Here is a 20,995-nt window from a genome sequence, read left to right as displayed (position 1 = left end):
GCCATCCATTATATATCTAGCCATCTATCATCCATCTAGCCATCCATTATCTATCTAGCCATCCATTATCTATCTTTTACTCTCTTTCTACACCCTCTTGCTCACTCTCTTAATTTCTCTCTTCTAATGCTTTATTGGCATGACTCATTTGCGTAAACGTAATGGCAAATGAAATCCTGTCCGCACAGACGGTCTCTGTCCATGTATAGTAGGTTATGTTCTTTTACACATTTTTGTACGGCGCCAGTTACCACCGTAATGATTTAACAGAGTAGAGACTTATTTGCGGAGTGGCGTATCATTCCCCTTCCCACTGCCGCTGGTCCTTAGTATGTGGAGGAGTAGAAAAGGGATTTGGAGGAGAGGCGGGGTAAAGTGGGGACAGATTTTGAACCATCCTGACAGATTTGTATCATACAGAGGAGTGGTGAACGAAAGGGAGGGAGTTTGGGACAGTTTGACCGTTAGCACAGAAAGATAATTGCATAGAGCTAGTCAGGAAAAGAGGACACTCATAGTGCTCCTATAAGGGCAATTTCTAGTACTTACAAGAAGTGTTGAAATTAGTCAGTGGGCCTCATTAGAAGTTTGGCAGTAATTTGCCGGTATTACAAGTGGGTTTCCAAAAAAATGGCATTTCCATTACCGATGCCCGATATTCTGGTGTTACTGGGATATTACGTGCGGGCAATGGCAGGAAGTTCCCATTCCATGGAGTCCCATAGCCGGTGCCAATGATTGGGGTGATTCTTTGCTGGTAGGGGCCTGAACTCTTAGCAGGTCAGGCCTGCTGGTAGTTCACTGTCCTTACAAGCAGGCTCAGAGTGTGTCAGTCCAGTTAAAATGCTAGATCCGGTAATACTGGCAAATTTTCTGGCATTTTTACCAGACCGGCAAACTCGTAATGAGGCCCAGTGAAAGGTTGCCTGAGAGGCTTGAGTTTTGCTTCAACGTGGCACTTGAAGTACAGATGCCCGTTTGTCTCTTTAGTGTAGCCATAATGGCGGAAACATCTTGGATTGTCAAGCAGCTGTCAGAAGTGGCAGAGCCCTGAGTCACCCACATGGCAGCATCCTGGGGGGACCTGGTGTGATGGGGAGGGAGTGGTGGAAGGGGGTACATCAAAGTGGCCAAAGCCCCAACTGTCCCTCGAGATCCCACACTAACCCCAGGATAGAGGCCCTTAGGATGAACTGCTTATTCAGGATGTGGTAGCCCCAATGGAGGAGTCCTTTTCACTGAGAGGGAACTGGCTTAGAGGTAATGCTGTACACTCATGAATGGCAGGCCGGCTACACCAAAGGGAATATTCCCTTAAGTGCCACTCTAGGCGGGCATCTGTCCAGTACAAAGACTAAAACTCCATGGGCCCGATTCATGGAATATTTGCCCGGTTCAAAGTGACTTTGCACCGCTGAAAAGTGACTTTGCACTGCCGACACATATCCTGATTCATGGAACCGTGCAAAGTGTATTTTTGGCGTGCAAAGTAATTTTGTGCTGCAAAATGACCATACCCTGACTTCACCCGGACTTTGCCCGGCAAAAATACACTTTGCACGGTTCCACGAATCAAGGTTTGTGTCGGCAGTGCAAAGTCACTTTTCAGCAGTGCAAAGTCACTTTGAACCGGGCAAATGTTCCATGAATCGGGCCCCATATTCTTCTCTGAGAGCTGTGCCCAATGGATTATAAAGTGAAAACCGATCTACTGATGTCATTGAGCAGGGATATCCTTCAGCGAGAAATGACACACAGTCCACAGGACTATTATAATAATAATAGTAATAATAATAATTATGATAATAATATAATACCACAGACAATCTATAGTAAACAAATAGACCCTGAGCTCCTTATTTAGACTGTGCTGATGGCCAGGAGATGGTTCCTAGTGATAGCCTCGACATCCAATGCATCGAACGCAAGAACCTCGAAAAAAATGCATCGAAAAATGCATATTTTTTTCTTTTTAATGGTGGGGTTCCCCCCAACCACCATTTTTTTTACACATTAAAACCCATTTTAATATTGACCTACAAAAAAATGCATTTTTTGCGATGCATTTTTTTTAAAGGCTTTTGCATTCAATGCTTTCTATTCGAGTGAATCACTGGATACTCCAGGAGACAGCCTCTTCTAATTCAGCACACAGAGTGGCCCAATCAATGAGCACAAACCAATGTTAGGGGAAGTAGAAATATGTGACCCATTTAAATATCTTTTTCAAAACTATGAAGCGGGCATTTGGACAGCGCCAGGTTACCCAGTATGAGCTATTGGCGTGGCTGCTGCACACATCACGAGAGGAGTACAGGAGATACCTGTTGGAAACTATAACCCATATATTTGATGGTATCATTATAGTTGTCAATGGATGAAGAAGTGCATGGCAGAGTAAAGTGTACATGGAGTTATGCAGAATGCGGAAGTAACCCGTGGGCATTAAATAATAAATAATAAATTAAACTAAGTGAACACTCAAGCCAGTGTGGAGTTCACTGATACTCAGAAGCTTGATAAGTGTTAAGGAAATCTATGGTTATACCACGAGAAATAATAGGATTTATAATGCATGGCAGCCTATATATCTGGATAAAAGCCTGAAATAATGTTCTTATTACAGGCTATGTATGACCTCACAACTGACCTGTAATAAGGAAATGACATCACCACTGCTCTGTCGTCAGTTATTATGTATGCTTCAGTTGTGACGTCACAATGCCTGCAGCTTGAGCCAGCAGACAGAATTCCAGGTGCTGTAGGCAGCACTTAATTAAGGCTTTTAGAAGCATTTCAAATAGCTTCTTCCTTGCAGAGTAGTTTTCTCTGTCACTTTACAGCCATTAATTGACAGGGAACTGTTTATGGTAGAAGGTGTAATTTGTGCACTGCAGGAGTTGAACACACGTGAGCAAGAATCTGCATGTTACTTATTTTAAAGCACAAAACTATCATGTTTTGATACTTTGTATTAAACTGCTTGAACTTTATTTCTGCCACACGTTAGCAGCTGATTTTTATTTTATTTTTTTTTACAAAATCCATACAGATCTTATATGGATCAGCAAATGGAGGATCTCTTATATTAAGTAAGGGATGAGGTATTAAAGGGAATGAAAGTGTGTGGCACATAGTATACAGAATAGGAGCCTGGTACCCAGTGAGACTCTGAAGGGAGCCAGGTCACCAGTCAACGCAGCAGACAGGTAGGTCAGCAGAGGAGAGAGAGAGTGAAAGAGCAGGGGCAAAAAGGAAGTTGGTGAGCTGCTTCCAGAAATTCAGGTGGTCCGGCTCAAGTTTGAGAAGGACAGGGAGTTCATTCCAGAGGGAGGCACCTGCAGAGGAGAAAGATGTACCACCCACTCTCTGCCTGGAGAATCGTCTAATCCTCAGAGAGTTAGAGGTAGCTGAGCGAAGGGCTCTAGAAGGTAGGTGTTTTGGTAGAGAGAGTTTTATGTAGTGTGGTCCCTGGCCCCAGTAACTCTTGTGGACGATGCAGAGGGTCTTGAACTTGATATTTGCAGCCAATGGGAGCCAGTGGAGGGATTTCAGGACTGGAGAGAAATGGTCCTTTGGCGTAAGGCCAAGGACAAGTCTTGCAGTCCTTTTCTGGATTAGTTGCAGAGGGCGGAGAGTAGAAGCAGGCAGATTGAGAAAGAGGCTGTTGCAGTAGTGCAGCCTAGGGAGAACCAGGGCTCTGGAGACATTGAGCTTCTGGGGGAAAGTGAGAAAGGGAAGAATATCTCTGAGGAGGTGCAGCTGGTAATGGGCCTTGTTGGCAAGTCTGTCATGTGGGGAAAGGAATTAAAAGGAACAATACCCTGCTTGAGGATCTATGGAGTAGTGGACAATGTGAACAGAAGCACAACGAAATACTTCCAAATCTGGTGGGCAAGATACTGCAGTATGTTAACATAACACCCCCAAGATCACACACTTCAGTCAAGCGATCTGGCCTGGATCCAAGATCAGACTAAAACTCAGGCCCTTGAGGCACACCCTCTCAAAGGTAGTTGGAAGAGACCTGTGAATGGCTTTCAGGAATGCTCTGTTTTATAGATATGACTTGAAAATTACACATAGCTCAGAAAACACACAAATCGCCACAGAAACACGAAATGCATAGTTGTGGGATTGCAGCATTAGTGTTCTTCCTTCAAGGGAATACTACCAATAACAGGATGCAAGTCAGGTTAAGGTTAAAAAGTGTCTGGCATGAAAGGTAAATGTACTGTCAAGACACGTGACGAAAGACGCTGCATAACCCATACACATGCCTGCAATCACTAATTTGCACAGGCAGGCTGCCTATCTATCTGATGTGAAGGAACTGTGAAGTTTCACAAAAACAAACACTGTTAATGTGTCAGATAAGCAGCCATGAGAGCAACGGAGACTGTTTTAAGATAGTTCTCTTTGTGTGAAATATTACAGTTACTACCTGGGCATCCAACTGCAGTACTGTGTATGCCCCAACAAGGAAAGTATGGCTATTGACTCAGTTCTTAATTCTCACCAAAATGTCATCACTGATGTTAGTCACTCCGGCCAAGTCGGCCATCACCCCACATATAATGTTTTGGAAAACCTCCACGGCCAACTATCATCAAAACCAGCTTGTACCTGTATAAGCCCATATGAGTTGTGAAAGTTGTGATGTACCGTAACTCGGGGGGCAGGACAGACCTGATGATAGTCCACCCTCAGGTCCAGTTTGGAGAAAAACTTTGCCCCTTGTAATTCTGCAATGATGTCATCCAGTGTGCGCGTGAAGTGCCTTTCCCGCTTGATAGCCTTGCTGGGCAGATGCATGTCTACAGAGATCCGAAATGACTCCAGGTGTTTCGGCTTCCATTCCACCACTATCGGTGACACCCACAGGGTTGGCCCCTCTACTGTCTCAATGATGTCCATCTCCACTAGGCGTTCTATCTCCTTGCCCACCTGGTCTCTAAGATAAAAAGGAACCCTGTGCTTAAGGGCCACCGGGCAGTTGGATTCATCAATATGCTGTTTCAAGGGATGCCGATCCCTTACCAGCTTTTTGATGCCCATAAATATCTTTTCCAACTTGTGCAGCAACTCGTGAATGTTCTCCACGTAGACCCCATATGTGAAGCTGTCAATCTTAAGGGCCTCAGCCGCGGCGCAGCTTAGCAGAGTGTCCTTGCTGACATCTGTGATGAAAAATCTCACCTTGATGGTGTTTGGCCCATGGCCCTCTCGTGAGACAAATGACCCTTGCATGCACACATAATCACATTCATTGTGAATGTGATGATATGTACGTGCAAGGCACTCAGTGGGCTTGGAGGGCAGATTATATGTGCAAGGCTATGTGGGCTCAGGGGCATGTATAGCATTAGACATAGATGCCCAGTAAAAACTGTCATGCTTGCTCCCTGGGCCTCTCAGTGCATCACACAAACAAATAAATGCATTCTCAGTATATGTGCTTGTGAGGTGCTGAGGGGCCTAGAGGGGAGGCATGCCATTTTGTACTAGACATAGATCCCAGTAACAAATACCATACCTGTGACATGAGCCCCCCAGAGCCTTGCAAGCACACATAATCAATTTCATGCGAGAAGCTGGGGGGCCCTAGGGCAGGCATGGCATTTCATACGAGAAGCTAGAGGGGGGTGGGGGGGTCAGGAGTCTGGTATGCCATTTATTACCCGGGATACCATGCCTGCCTCATGGGCCCCAACGCCTCACACACACACATAATCAATGTGATTATGTGTGCATGTTAGATGCTGAGGGGCCCAAGGTGGAAGCATTGTTTTTTTTTTTTTACTGGACACCTCTCACAGATGCCCAGTAAAAAATGCCATGCCAGCCCCCAGACCTCCTGCACCTCGCACAGGGATCTGATGTTTTAAATGCTCTTGTTGCACAACTCCCAGCTCCCCACTCACCCACCAGAAGCAGCTCTTGAGCCCAGCACAAACACACACATTCACACAACATTCACTCGCTCATTCACACGCAGCATGCCACCGCTCATTGACATGCACACCCATCATCGGACAGTCATTCATTGCACACAACACAAGAATACATGCAGGCATACATTTATTTAAATGAGTACCTTTTTCCCTGGTCCTGATGCTTCCTCACAGCGCTCCATCCCCCACAGAGCACAAACAGGGCACAGGAAGCAAAGGGAGATTCCTGGCTCATGCGTGCCATGACCACATGGGTCTCAATCCATCCAAATAGAGAAACAGTGGAAAACTTAGAGCTCAACTTCATTGAAACCCCTCCATGGGATAACGCTGAACTATCATTTGTTTGTTTATTTATTTCTGTCTTGACGATTGTTGGGTCACCATTTCACAATAAAGCTTCAAGGCAGCCAACGTCCTATGGCCAGAGCACCCACACCTTTGTTTTATTCTATTTGGGATCAGACCGAGTTAAAGGAATGAACGTAGGGAGGGCATTTAACAAGATTCTTTGGCCCTAAAAGTTTCTCCAAAGGGCATAAATGGCGGATTGCTCAAATGTATGAAAGTCCTCATGGGTGGATTGTAATTGGCTATTTATAATGCGCTTAATACCCAGAGGTTTCTAAGCGCAGACTCGGGGATCGAACCTGTGTTGCTCCATGTCGTCTTGCTTCCAATGCGAGTGCGTTGCCCCTGAGCAATCCTCCCGGGTGCTCCTATGTAACTGGCTGCGGATAGACTCTAAAAACAGGGCTACCAGAGATGTGAGGGGAGGAGCAGCGCCCTCACAGTGCAGATGGGGGATGGGGGTGGTGGAGACCATGAGGCACGGTGCAGCATATAGATGAAGGGCGCCGAGAGAGTAAAGTGAAGCGGAGTCAAGAGTGAAGATTGTCCCAGGCACCTAAATAAAGGATGGGCGGAGCAGGAAATGATAGCTGGCTGGCATCATAGGCAGCAGGAGGTAGATGCCAAGTCCGTGTAGGGGAATCTCTGCGGGCTGTACCACCTCAGATAGACCTGCAGAATGTCAAATGGAGGAGAAACACTGAACAGTCTAAGGGATATTGTTTGGTTTATTTATTTATTTTATTTATTTATTTGAAATGCCCCAAACAGCCATCAGGCATCGGGGTGCAAACATTAACACAAGGGATAAACATAAGCACAGGACAGTGAAGTTTAAATGAGCTAAGTCCTTTTTTAAAGTATGTAACTCTCCCTGAACGTTCATGCTGAACACTGAAGAAACCGACTCCTGCAGCCTTGGGCCTTGATTGCTCAGCCACAGATACCAAATGTGAGCCACAAAAGCGGCAGGTTCCTATCAACCTCAATAGAAATAATACCCAGAAACTAGAACCATATAGAGAGTCGGCGGCTGTCCTCTGTGTGTGCCCAGATCTTGTTAGAAGTCTGACAAAATACAGTGGGCCTCATTACAAGTCTGAGTAAAACCGGCAGGCTGCCACAAGACTCGTGGGGATTTACCGGCTCCGGACTTGGCGGAATTACCTGGGCATTACAGCCCCGGTGATCAGGTTATTCCTGAGCCGGCATTCTGTAAATCCCCATTCCCGTGGAGTCGCATAGGACGTGGAAACGGTGTTTCCTAGTCTGTCTGCGGCCAGTGGCGTTACACCCACTAGGTCAACCTGGTGGGTGTAACACCACAAGGCCACAGAACTCGGAGTTAGCCGGTCTGGAAAACGGTGCCAGTACATTTTTACCAGCATTGTTAAATCCAGACCGGCTAATGAAGCCCAATGTGTTAAAAAATACTCAGGGTGGTTCATTTTGAGTAAGTAATGAAACTGCATTGAATATAGGATACACATTCACATGAAATCACAGTAAATAAATAAGTGATGCGAAGGAGCCTCAAGTCCCATAGATGGGGGCCATCCATCTGCAACTTCTATATGTTTGCTGTTAAAAGGCACCTTGGCCGTTCTGGGGTTTGCTGAGTTATGCTGAATTGGGTAAAAATAACACATACTTTATGAAGTGTCATTCGAGCGCCCAGAGGTAATTCTGTCTGTTCTGTGTGCTATATAATTAGTCATTAGTTTTGCTATTGCTAGCATCACCAATCAAGGTAAATAAAGGAAGACTGAGAAAATACAATGTGATAGGTTTGTCAGTCTTTCCCAAATGTAATATTTGCAGAACTGGTCCAGCACCCACAGGAAGAAGGCTGACTGCTAACGGGTGGGGCTAGGGTCAGCATTCCTAGGATTGTCACAGGGTGTAAGCCAGGATGTCCCAGGTGGGCCGCTTGCAATGGACGAGGTTCCCAACTTCTCGCTGCTGTGTCTATAGGGGGCAGGTCTATTGAAGAATCAGTGGGTTACCCCACTGCTTGGCGAGTTGGGTGATTGATAGAGCAGAATTAACCCCTTGCGTTTGCTTTATGCCTTTGAGAGGCCCTTAGGGCTTTGTCAATAGGGTTCCATGTCATTTTGCCCGACCCCCTTTTTTCTGACGGGTGTTTTGCCACAGGAGTTTTCCCGAAAAAAGTCATCAACATTTTTGTTTTATTATTTTGGGGGATGCCCCTCATATCCCCTTCATTTCAAAAATGTTTTATGTATCTTCCCCCCAAACCCTTTATTTAACCATTCCCAGCCCCCCCACCCCAAAAACATCGATGAAAATTTTCAGCAAAACTCCAGCAGCAAAACACCTGTCGGAAAACCAGGTGTCGGCAAAAGGACGCGATACCGTCAATAGCATGGCTGACTTGCTTCTACCTCAGACACTAATCTGACCTCGGATTATTTCATGAACTGTCGAACCTGCCTTTCAGGGGCGAGCGTGACATATAAGGGGCTCTGCCCCACCAGTGCAAGCGAGACAGCGGCCTGGCGGCACATCTCTCTCCCCTTTAATTCATTGGTCGACGGCGATTATCTTGGAAACCACAGATTAAGGAGATTCCTGACCATCCTTCATTGCGTATAACTGCTCATTTCCCAGACCATAGCGGCGTACTGGTGATATATGAGACAAAATACCTACTAGCGACTTTCAATATTCAGCTATATAACGCAATGCCAGTGGTCAAGTCAAGTTCTTTCGGCCTTTCACCTTTTTTGTGTGCCCTTTAATGACCTTCACAGTGATTGCCCCTCTCCACTTTTCCTTCCCCTCCTCTGCCAGCTTACATGTCCACTTGGTGTCTATGGGGAAGGTAGGTTCCCAATCTAGACCAGAGCTGGTGAAGGTTGTGCAGCATCTCCACCCGGCTGCCATAGGTTATTTCAGGTGGCTTCTTCTGTGGGTCTCAGCTTGACTGATGGCTTAATACCTCTGCGGTGAAGTGAGTTAGGAACCCTTTCATGCAAACACCTCTTTCAGAAACATGTATCTCTATTTAAAAGAATGACAATATATGGCATTGAATAGTATTAATCCTATTACCCGTGCCTTTTTTTAAATTGTTATAGTGATTACAATGCCACACATTTGGCACGAGAGAACAGAATTATTTTGGCATGTAAATTCCCATCTGATAGCTAAGGAGGTAATATTTCAACAGGTTTATAAGAGAACAGTCCTAAAAAGTGGGATTTCCATGCAGTGCAATAATTGTCAGAAATCACTCCCTTAAATATATCAAGCTGCACCGAAGCCCCCACACACCACACGCGCGCGCGCACACACACACACACACACACACACACACGCATCTACACATTTAGATGGCTTCTATAAAGTTAGACTCATGTCAAACTGCAATAAACAAGTATGTGTTCTCCTAAAGTGTACATTTCTACAGATACTCGATGCTGTAAACATGGGCCAAATACTGATAAAGGAGCCATGGCTTGCTGCTGTGTAATTTGGGCTGTTCAACATTCACCATAGGCAGAAATGCTCTGAAGTGACTTGTTTGTGGTTGTTGCTTGATTTTACATCTCTTGCTTCCTGACCCTAAAGGCTTAGGGCCCAATTCATGGATTTATTTGTGCGTAACATACCAGATTTGCGCACCTTTCTGCGTGTGAAACGTTGTTCGGCGATTCGTGGAAGCGACTGCACTGCCATTTTTCATAACTGGCAGCGGCTTCAAGCAGACTCAGCGTGTCTCTACGAGTGGTCGAGTGCCTTGCGCAAGACACCTGCACAGAGGGCAGAGTAGGGGGCGAACTGGGAAAAGGGAAAAAGTAGGCATTGGAAGGAACGGGCCGCAGGCAGTCCATAGCACGTCCACAAATGTGCAAGACAAAGCATATTCATGAATGTGACTGCACAACCTCTTGCCTGCGAAATGTCCACGTAAAGCCCTCTATCTCCCCGCCACCCCGAAGGCATGGGTAAGTACACCTTATGCATAGGAATCTCAGCACAGAGGTGGGTGTGTGTACCCAGCCGGGGGTCCGATCGGACTTAAGGGTGCGCATATGTAGTGTAGTTTGGTGCAGGAATGGTGTGAGGGTGTTCGCACACAGATATTCCGAGCTTTACCCGAGTTATGATACATATGTTGTCAGGGTGCCGGTAAGAGATACGCGGGACCCCCGGCAGGGTCCCCAAGATGCAGGCCCGCTTGTGGGGGACCTCACATACTTTTTGAATTGTGCCTCTGATTGCACTCGGGGGGAGCACACAAAGGTGCTGTTCTGGCTGTTTTTGCTTTGCATGGTGGCATGTCAGGGGCGTACCAGGCGCCTTGCGCAGAAAATTCCATGAATACGCTGGGCACGCATTTTTTTATTATGCATGCAGGCTCACAGAGTGTCGTTCTCGATGTGCGGCCATTGCAGGACAAATGCACCCTTTTCCATGAATAGGGCACTTCCATGGGGCAACTGCAGTAGTTTGATGCTGCCCAATGGTTTACTACACAATCCCCTTAGGTGGCGACCCATGCTGACTGCAGCGCTTGTAAAATGTGAATGCAATGCCTTGGCCAGATGATGCAATATAGTGATTGTTTAAAAATGCCCTTTCGGTTGTGAAAGCTAATGCGTTGTGCAATCGGTCTACACATTTTCTCTGTCCAATATAAGCTATGGTTTGCTGTAGCATGTTAAATCCATATTTGACTAGTATAGCAACAAACTACATGTTTTGTTTCAAAAGGCCAAAGGAGTATGTTATATTTCCTTTAGCAGGACATAGATACATACATATTTTAGCTGCTGCGCCATCCTTCAACCCCACCTCCAAGCGGGCCTGCAAAGGGAGCTATAGGAGTGCGGCCCAACGTCTAAATCCAGCAGCGGATATGAACGCGGCCCCAATGCGCAAAGAGTACCCGGCCTCATTACACCGTAGGCGGTAACCATGGCGCTATTAGCGCCATGGTTGCTGCCGGTACCGTACCGAGTCCGCCTTGGTGGATGGCGGAATTACCGCCCTACTCCAAGGTGAGCGGGGGCGGTAATTCCCCAATCCCCATTTACCCTTCCCCATTCCCATTTTTGCCCCATAGGGCATAATGGGAATGGGGAAGGTGCTAATTACAGTACCGCAAATTGCGGTACCGTAATTAGCTCTGAGGTCCCTTTGCGGGTACCGTACTTAACACCTGGAAAAGCCAGGCGTTAAGGGAGGACCCGCAAAGGGACCTCATAGTAAGGCGGTAAGGGTTTACCGGTACCGGTGCCCTTACCGGTACCGGTAAACCCTTACCGCCTACCGTGTAATGAGGCCCATTGTCTAGCTTTGAAGGAATGGAGTGTTCTGCCCTGTGGTTTGTAGATGCAGACCTGGGGCTTATGTTTAATTCATTACTGTTACAATCAGCATTGCCTCGGGACTCCCGTTATGAATGCCTTGCCCCCCCATCCCCCGTACCTCCAATAAACACACGGACACAGATCTTCATGTCTCGGGCTCCCGCGGGCACTGCCATATCGGGGACTGCCCCTTTTATTTATATCAGCGCGCGACGGCAGAACGTTGCGGTCGCGCCACGTGACTTCATCACAATTACCAAAATGGAAATGTGTATTTACAACCAGAATGGGTACCAGCGCAGGCAGGGAATTGCTTAGCGCGTGAGATGAGATGGAGTTCAGTTTAAGGAAATTGCATCTGCACCTGCATAGGGGAACACAATGCCCCGGTTGTCGGGTCTGGAAAAGCAGGCTTCATGACAAGTTGCACATGAAAAAAAAGGTCTGTCAAATTATTCCCACTGCTGTTAAGCGGGGAAGGGGTGCTCTGCTCGCCAACTGTTGACACTGTCTATGCATAGGGTGCAGCCTTGATCTTTCTAGCTAGGCTCTACCCTCTAGCCAATTGGTGCATTTTAGTACATACATTTCTTCTAAGGCTGGGTGAAAAAGAAGCCCACCATAATGGCAACATTTGGAGTCCCAGGGAGCTGCCATTATTTGGTTTTGGATGCGCTGAAGTCGATGTTTTGGGAATCGTGATCTTGTATTGGTTAGCCTCCAAATCCCTAAGGTGCACAGAAGCGCCTTGTGCACCCTGCATTTGATGGCTTCATGGACACCTTGAATATAGCTTGAATAAGGTCACTGCTGCTTTAATACTTTGGTAGTTGGGGCCTAATTCATGGAATTTCTAGCGCAGTGCAAAGTGATTTTGCACTAGTGCAAAGTTACTTTGCACTGCAAACGAACACCCCGATTCACAGAGTGGTGCTAAGCCCATTCTCCTTTGATTCCATCCAGACCAGCAATGGCCTCCCTGACTACTGCAATGCCTGGAGGACCCCCCTCCCAGATACCACCCATCGAAAGGTACGCCCTGCTGTTCTTTGTGGGATCTTTGGCCCCATCAAAGAAGCGGCGCACAGGGCGCTCATCTGTTAGCAGCTGACTCACTTCAATTCCAAAATAATTAATTTCAAAGACTATGATTACCAATAACGCATATGTGCTCCTCTGTTGTTGTGTGTTTTGGTGCACTATACTTTTCACGCAGTGTTTGGGACAGGCCATCCTTTTCCAGGATGGCCACCACAGGATCACTGCATCTAATGTGCCTGCTCTGATGTGGGTAGCCTGGCTCTGATTGGCCCCCTCACACTTTTAATGCACAATCAGGCAAGCCAGCAAGCGAAAGCCGGCCCACCTCCAGGGCCCGATTCAAAGGCCCCTGAGCCTTCCAGGGCATGGAAGGGCTGTGAGTGCCCCCAATGTTTACCATGCTACAACCTGATGTTCACCTTCTGCTCACCACCAAACCTGAGCCCCAGCACCACTACGATCTCTTGGACTTACAGTGAGTGACGGCTGAACTATTCATCTGCCTCCAGCAATAGCAACCTTTACTATATCTACATCTATCTTACTCTGCCTAACTCCTACTCTACTCTCTCAATGTTCTGTGTTCATCTCACAAACCCAAATTTAGCTGTGTGCATTAGTGCCTTTTCATTCAAAACCATTCTTAAATTTATTTTTCATCCTTGCCCTAATAGGATTTCTCTTGTTCTCTTCTCTGTAAATACTAACCCTCTTGTGAGACTAGGCCAGAACTGTGCAGTGCAGTCACCATTTTCCCTTCCCCCTTAAACTTCCCTCTGCCACCCTAATGGCACTCACCATCTCTTCTATCTTCTCTAATTGCTACTCTATCTCCTACCCCCCTGTAACTAAGTCTACAATGATAAACCACAAAAAGACATGCTGCGTGAAAACCCTGGCCTTCCCATCGCAGACATCTATGTCAGTGCAACTTCCAGAGAGGTCTTCACGGATATCCTTTTTTCTGGATATCATGGACCCCACATCTCATCTCTACTATCTCTCCTTTCAATTGCTCTCCGATTAACAGTGGCACCAAGTGGGAAGTCATTTCACCAGCTTCTCATTCTCACGTTGCATCGTTAATGTCCACCACATTGGCACTATCCTGGTTCAGGGTTCTCAACCCAACCTCCTGCTCTTTGACCGGATCCTGCCTTCCCTCATTAACGTCCTTCCTTCTGCTGCCTCTGCCTATTACTCTCACTGTCCCTCCCCCTCTGACCAGAGTATCACACCCCTGTAGTCCTCCTCAGAAAAACTATAAAAGGCAGGGACCTCCTCCACCTGGCAACTCTTAACACTCGTTCTGCCAACAAACACTCTGCTGACATCTGCCTCCTTCTTGACACTGACCTCAACATCCTCGCTCTTACTGAGACATGGTACAATGTTAGCTCAGTCACTGCTTTTGGCACCCTCCTACCTGATGGCCTCCATCCATGGACTCTCACCCTGCTCCTTCTTCTGAAGCCAGAAACCTTGGAGTCATCTTTGACTCCTATCTCTCCTTCCTCCCTCACAATCAGGACATTGCCAAGAAGTTCCACTTTCAATTCTCCCTTTTCTCACTTTCCCCCAGAGCTCAATGTTTCCCGAGCCCTGGTTCTCTCTAGGCTTGACTATTGCAATTGCCTCCTCCTCATTCTTCTTTCTTCCACTCTGCGACCCCTTCAGCGAATCCAGAATAGAGCAGCAAGACTTATCCTTTGCCTCCACCCCAGGGACCATATCTCTCCTGCCCTTAAAAGTCTTCACTGGCTCCTGGTTGCTGCACGGATCAAACTCAAATCCCTTTGCATCATCCACATGGCTGTCTGGTGCCTGGGACCACTCTATCTGCAACTCTCTCTTACAAAATTCTCTCCTTCTAGACCTCTTCGTTCCTCTGTCTCCAACTCCTTGTGTGTAAAGCGTTTCGCTAAACAGAGAGCAGGAGGTTGTTTGCTTTCCTCAAGTGTATCCCTCCTTTGAAACAGCCACCCGTCCCTCTACGGCTTGAGCGGGACCATCTTAAATTCAGAAAGCACCTCAAGACTTTCCTCTTTTCCTCATCTTTTCCTTCTTCCCTCCTCTGTTAACCTCAAAGTTTCTGTGATTGGTGAGTTGCACCCTTATGCATCCTCTGGGCCCCTGACCACTCACAGCCAACCTTCCCAGCATCTCTGTACATTCAGCACTTGCCCCGACTCACCCTCCGCCCTGGAAACTCGCACTTTAACACCCAAGGTGACTCCAGGCCTTATAGCACTTGCTTTTAACTGGCACTTCATCTGTTGCTCACCCCCTAGCACGAACATCCAAGCACATACCCCACTGCCCTCTTCCTTGCTGCACTAGCACAATCTGAATACTCACAAGACATAGTAGGTTTGTCCGTTCCTTCACCTCACTGTATTTATATGTGTGTATTTTTATGTTCTTTAATCCCATGTTCTCTCCCTGTTGCCCTGTGGGCGCTTTGAAACAGAATGTATTTGCTGTATAAGTGCCGAACAAGCAAACAATAAATAAATAAATAAAGTGTATTTTTGCACTGTGCTAAAGGTTCCCTGAATTAGACCCCATGTGCTTTTTGTGAATTAGGCCCTTTAGCAAGGTGCAAAGAGTACTTTTGAAGTAAAAAGTGACTTTGCTCTGCCAAAATACACTTTGCACCGCTTTGTGAATTAGGCCCAGTTCAACGTCTTTGTTGGCAGTGCAAGTCACTTTGCACTGCGCTAAATGTTCCATGAAGGCCCTTAGTATTTTTACTTACCTTGGTTTTTGTATTGAGAGTACAGTGGTGTTCATATCATAGCTCTGTAAGTAACAGCAGCGGTTGCATGGAGGGCATCCCGCAAGCATCTCTAGCCCAGGGGTGACAGTGACAATGAGAAGGATATTGCCCCCTATAGCCCTTCACAGCCCATCTCTTTCACACAACCAGTTAGACAACTACACACATAGGACCTGATTCACAGAAGCAGTTTATTATGGTGTACATCCCATAGGAAAACGCTCTATGAATCAGGCCCTTAATATGCAGCAGACGTACTGCAGGAAGGAGGCAGACGCAGACTTGTGGGATGACCTCTCCAGCCCAGTGGCTAAAGGATGCAGGATTCCTGCCCCCAAGACTGCCAGCCGTTAGGTGGGCCGTGCCCTGTGGGAATAATTGTTCCCGCCACGCCCTCCAAATCGAGGGTTAGGCGACTTGTCCCTCTTGTAGATCAGCAAGATGGCTGACCAACCCATTGGCTCAATATTGAAATTCCAATATCATTTTCTTACGTATGCAATATTTGACCAGAACAACTGGGATTAAGAAAAGAAAGGTCTTTGTACCAGGGGTGTGGGAAGCGTAGAGGTGAAATTGGAGATAGCAGTGTGGGTACAGTAAGCTCACCCTATTGGTTGCGTTCACTCATTCCTTTCAAGAAATTGGACAAACTAAAAGCTTTGCCTATGGAGTACAGAGTATTTAATTATATTATTGAAATGAATGAGGTCGAGCCTAGCTTCGAGAAGCAAAGGGTGCAAGACATTAGCAGGGGTGACATGGATACATTTGACGGGCGCAGGTGGAGGGGGGATAGTCCTTATAATATAGCTTTTGTTACCAGCAGAACATTTAGGGTCGCTGGGAATACTTCACATTCATAGTTGGTGGGCAACATGTAACAGTGGGTAGCAGGGAATAGTTCACATTCACAGTTAGTGGGCAACATGTAACAGTGGGTAGCAGGGAATACTTCACATTCACAGTTAGTGGACAACAAGTAACAGTGGATAGCAGGGAATAGTTCACATTCACACTTAGTGGGCAACATGTAACAGTGGGTAGCAGGGAATAGTTCACATTCACACTTACTAGGCGACATGTAACAGTGGGTCGCAGGGAATAGTTGACATTCACAGATGGTGGGCAACATGTAACAGTGGATAGCAGGGAACAGTTCACATTCACAGTTGGTGTGGAACATGTAACAGTGGGTAGAAGGGAATAGTTCACATTCACAATCAGTGGGCAACATGTAACAGTGGGTAGCAGGATATAGTTCCCATTCACAGTTAGTGGGCAACATGTAACAGTGGGTAACAGGGAATAGTTCACATTCACAGTTAGTGGGCAACATGTAACAGTGGGTAGCAGGATATAGTTCACATTCACAGTTAGTGGGCAACATGTGACAGTGGGTAACAGGGAATAGTTCACATTCACAGTTAGTGGGCAACATGTAACAGTGGGTAGCAGGATATAGTTCACATTCACAGTTAGTGGGCAACATGTAACAGTGGGTAGCAGGATATAGTTCACATTCACAGTTAGTGGGCAACATGTAACAGTGGGTAACAGGGAATAGTTCACATTCACAGTTAGTGGGCAACATGTAAGAGTGGTCAAATGAAGGGAAGCTGGGCTAGGGGGTTCCAAGTGCAAATCCTATGGATGTGAAGAAGAGACTCTTGTTTTTCTGATTTGCATAAGCTTGGGATCAAGTCTGATGTTGGTGGGTATGAGGTTCCACAGCCCTGAGTCGTTTGATTTAGAATCCTCCATTTTCTGAATAGTTGGGAGCTCTGCCGGTCTGAAGTATCGCTTCAGCCCTGGTTTGCAGAGTTGGTGGCTTGAGATGTTTTTTCCCACCTGTGGCTTCACTGCTCTGTGCGTGTCTCCTTCTTTCCCCAGCTCTGATGCACGCCTTGGTGTTCGGCAACGTGACGGCAATCATCCAACGCATGTACAACCGCTGGTCCCTCTACCACACCAGGACCAAGGACCTTAAGGACTTCATCCGCGTTCATCACCTGCCGCAGACCCTCAAGCAGCGCATGCTGGAGTACTTCCAGACCACCTGGTCCGTCAACAATGGCATCGACTCCAACGAGGTAACTTTAACGTGTTCTTTCACTGACTTCTTTGCCCCTGGTGGAGAGATGTGGCATTGCGGTAGAAGGTGCCCAGTTCCGGTCTATACAGGAAGCACTGATCACTTCCTCATGTGAGCTCGCAGCACCCACCTGCCTGAAAACTAGGGGTGTTCATGAGTCGATGTAATCACATCCGTGCACTGACAATTAAATGACTGCACGTTTGAAGTAATAGAGAGCAGGTTACACTTGAAGCACAGCATCACTCTGCTGCTTTCAGCCTTACTCTTTATCTCTGTGGCAAAATTAGCCAACGTTTGCACCAGTGCTAAAATCTGACCAGCTAGCACTAGTGTTGCTGTCGATCTAACACAGAATGGTGCAAATGGGTATTTCCTAAGAGAGCAGTGTGATTTTTGCACTATTTTTGTTGTGATATCAAAATCAGATTTTGCATCACAGTGTCATTTTTCTAGATTGCAAAGGAGGTGCAGTATTTGATGTTATTGTTTTGTGTAATACATAAATGTAATACCCTCAGAGCTTTACTTGGACCAAGACCTATTTGCACTTTTTATTTGCACACTGGAAGAGACAAGCGTCACAATAATTCACTCCATCACAAAATTTCTTGTGTGATATGGATTGGGGCAACATAGATTTTCCCCATTCCACTTTACACAAGCAGATGAAACTAATGCTAAATGTATTTTCTCCATGCTGGTTGGCAACCTGCACCCCGACAGATGTTTTGGACTACAACTCCCATCAACCCTTGCCTGCATCAGCAAGGGTGAGGGTCTGTGGGAGTTGTAGGAGAAAATATCTGGGGATAAGGCTCAGGTTTCCCACCACCCCAGATGTTTGGTTTCTTTCTTTGATATTTCACATTATCCAAATGGTTGAATCTTGCTAGTTGTGTCAAACTCAGGGTTGTCCAAATCCGCGCCTCGTGGGCCGTAATCCTGACGGGTTTTCAGGCTATCCCTCATTGATATTCACGAGGAAAAATGTGCATACATTTAGAAGCATTGCTAAAAAAAGGGCTAATACTCCACTGCGCTGACCACCTATTAAATCAATCTCTCAAAATGGTGGTTAGTGCAACCAATAGAAGGCACACTTGGCAGGGTGCGATCCAGATATTGGCTCTAAGCACAAACAAGACTCACAACGACAAAAGTGAAACATAAGATATCTAGCCAATGTGCCACCTACTTCCTGCAACAACAACAAAAAAACGAATACTAATTTGATGATTCATTCCTAATTGGGTTTATAGAATGAACTCTCAATAATCACTGTACATTAATAAAAGAAATTAGCTGATCCAAGGATATTACATTTTAGATTTTGGAGTCGCTGGGAATTAACCCAAAGTATACATTTCTTGCACAATTTAGCATTTTCGATAAATTCGTTTTGATGATACGCACAGAGCCATTAGGTAAGAACATTAACAGAATTACGGTCTGATTATTTACTATTGACGTCAACACGTGGTGGAGGATTATGGTTATTGCCATTTGGCAAGCTCTTTATGTAGACACGGGTTATGAATGAAAGTGGGCAATGTGCAATTTGGAAATGAGAACAATTACAGGAGTCTAGACATTATGTCATGTGTATTCTGATACGGTTTCAAGAGCTTGGACCTGATGTGAAATAATTGATTGTGGAATGTAAAGAAAACCAAATTATCTTTGGATAATATTTAGGTAAGAATACTGAGCTCAAGAAGGAATGTAGGTCAGAGATGAGGAGAGGTTAATTATTTGCGTATTTCCGTTAGAGCTTTCTCACTAAATCACAAGTCAGTTGAACTAAGAGATTAGGAATGAGTTGGATTTACTGTACTGGAGAAGCTGTAAGGGTAATTAACCAGCTATAAATTATTTATTATAAGCACCTATAGTAAGAACTGTGGACAATCTTAGTATAGGTGAAAGTGCACGGACTAGTTATGGATGGACTAACAGGGTTTTTCAGATGGGATACAATATTGTACTGTGCTTTTTTATAAACAAACTAATGGAGCACAGCATTCACATGCATTGGGGTGCTCAGTTGGTTTTGGTTTACTTTTGTAATAGAATTGATGGAACAATCTTTGACTGACATTAATATATATATATATGTATATATAAACAAAAAAAGAGAAAATTAAAGCGGAATACCGCTTCCTGGATGGCACTCTTCCTCAATCATAAAAATCACCCAGATACGTCAAAAAAGGATCTCCATCAAACGTCCTTTATTTGTAAAGTACAGTGGACAAGTTGCTCACGAGAGAACTAAAACAACTACGCGTTTCACCCAAACGGGCTTCGTCTGGTTGGTAGCGGCCATGTAGTTATGGTTAAATTGTTTAACCCATAGGAAGAGCACTTTTTGGGTGGCTTATAACTTCGTCCTCACCAAACTTTGCAATAAAAGTATATGGCCCACTCTGAATTTGCAAAGTTTTGTGAGGTTTGGTGAAGGGGGGGCAAAGTTATAGGGGGGGTCCAAAAATGTATTTTTTTCCCATAGACATAATGGGAAAAAACTTTGGTCACGCCTACAGCCCAAACCGCTGGACGGCGTTTCACCATATTTGTGGCAGGAGCTGCGGCTTGGTCCCGAACGCATGCTTTTGTTAATTTGGTGTAAATCCGTCTGGTATTTTTTTTAAAAGACCAAAACGTAAGGCATACAAATGTGTGATATCTATGTCCGCTCCACGGACACACTTCCCTGTTCGCTCCGTGGACAGGACTCTGATTGGCTTAAAGGGCAACGTGGTGTCCGCGAACATCGGACGCACCCGCTGATTGGATGGTGAAAAGTGTGAGGTGCGTCACATTTTCTCAATGCGTCCACCATCTTGGATTTGCGGACATAGGCCGGTGTCCACGGATATTGCGGTAAAAACATATTAAAAAACACAACATTGCACTTGTGAAACTTATCAAATAATCTCTGGGGAGCAAAGGGGTGATGAGGATGGGATGGGATATGGCTGAAAGAACCAGAAAAACGGGTGTTTTCACTGCGAAAGTCCATGAACAGTTTGGATTTTTGCAAACAGTCCTGTGAGGTTCGCGGACACCTCTGCATTACAGTGCTGGTGAAAAGCAGTTCCAGGATGACTTATAACTTTAGTGCCACTTGATTAAACTGCATGACATTTTTGCACTCATATTCCAAACCTGTTTCCAAATGAGTCTGCAAAGTTTGGTGGGATTCTGTCAAGAGGGGGCGAGGAGGGGTCCCAAAATAATATGAAGGCTGATAAATAAGGTGCCTTTTGACAAATATACACGTAAGTTGGTTAACTGATAAAAGATATAGGTACAAATGCTTTTGCGAAGTTTGGTGGGATTTTGTAAAGAGGGGGCAAAATTAGAGGCGGGGTCATAAATTATTTTAAAGGCTTATAAATGTGGTGCCATTTGACAAATCTACATAAAGGTT

The 20,995-nt window shown here is 45.8% G+C and overlaps 1 protein-coding gene across 2 annotated transcripts in view; it reads left to right on the top strand.

Moving 5' to 3' along the window:
* KCNH8 (potassium voltage-gated channel subfamily H member 8) overlaps positions 1-20,995 on the top strand; it is a 1,879,819-nt gene that overhangs the window by 1,420,648 nt on the left and 438,176 nt on the right. For both annotated transcript variants that reach the window (XM_069648885.1, XM_069648884.1), the window contains exon 9: positions 17,358-17,557. In XM_069648885.1, the coding sequence (XP_069504986.1) occupies positions 17,358-17,557 (200 nt within the window). The remainder of the gene's footprint in view (positions 1-17,357; positions 17,558-20,995) is intronic.

Source organism: Ambystoma mexicanum, chromosome 2q (genome assembly GCF_040938575.1).
Source record: "Ambystoma mexicanum isolate Mex_15411 chromosome 2q, UKY_AmexF1_1, whole genome shotgun sequence".
Taxonomy (NCBI): Eukaryota; Metazoa; Chordata; class Amphibia; order Caudata; family Ambystomatidae; genus Ambystoma; species Ambystoma mexicanum.
Note: the sequence above shows the minus strand (reverse complement) of the source record. Positions and strands in the feature narration are given on the sequence as shown.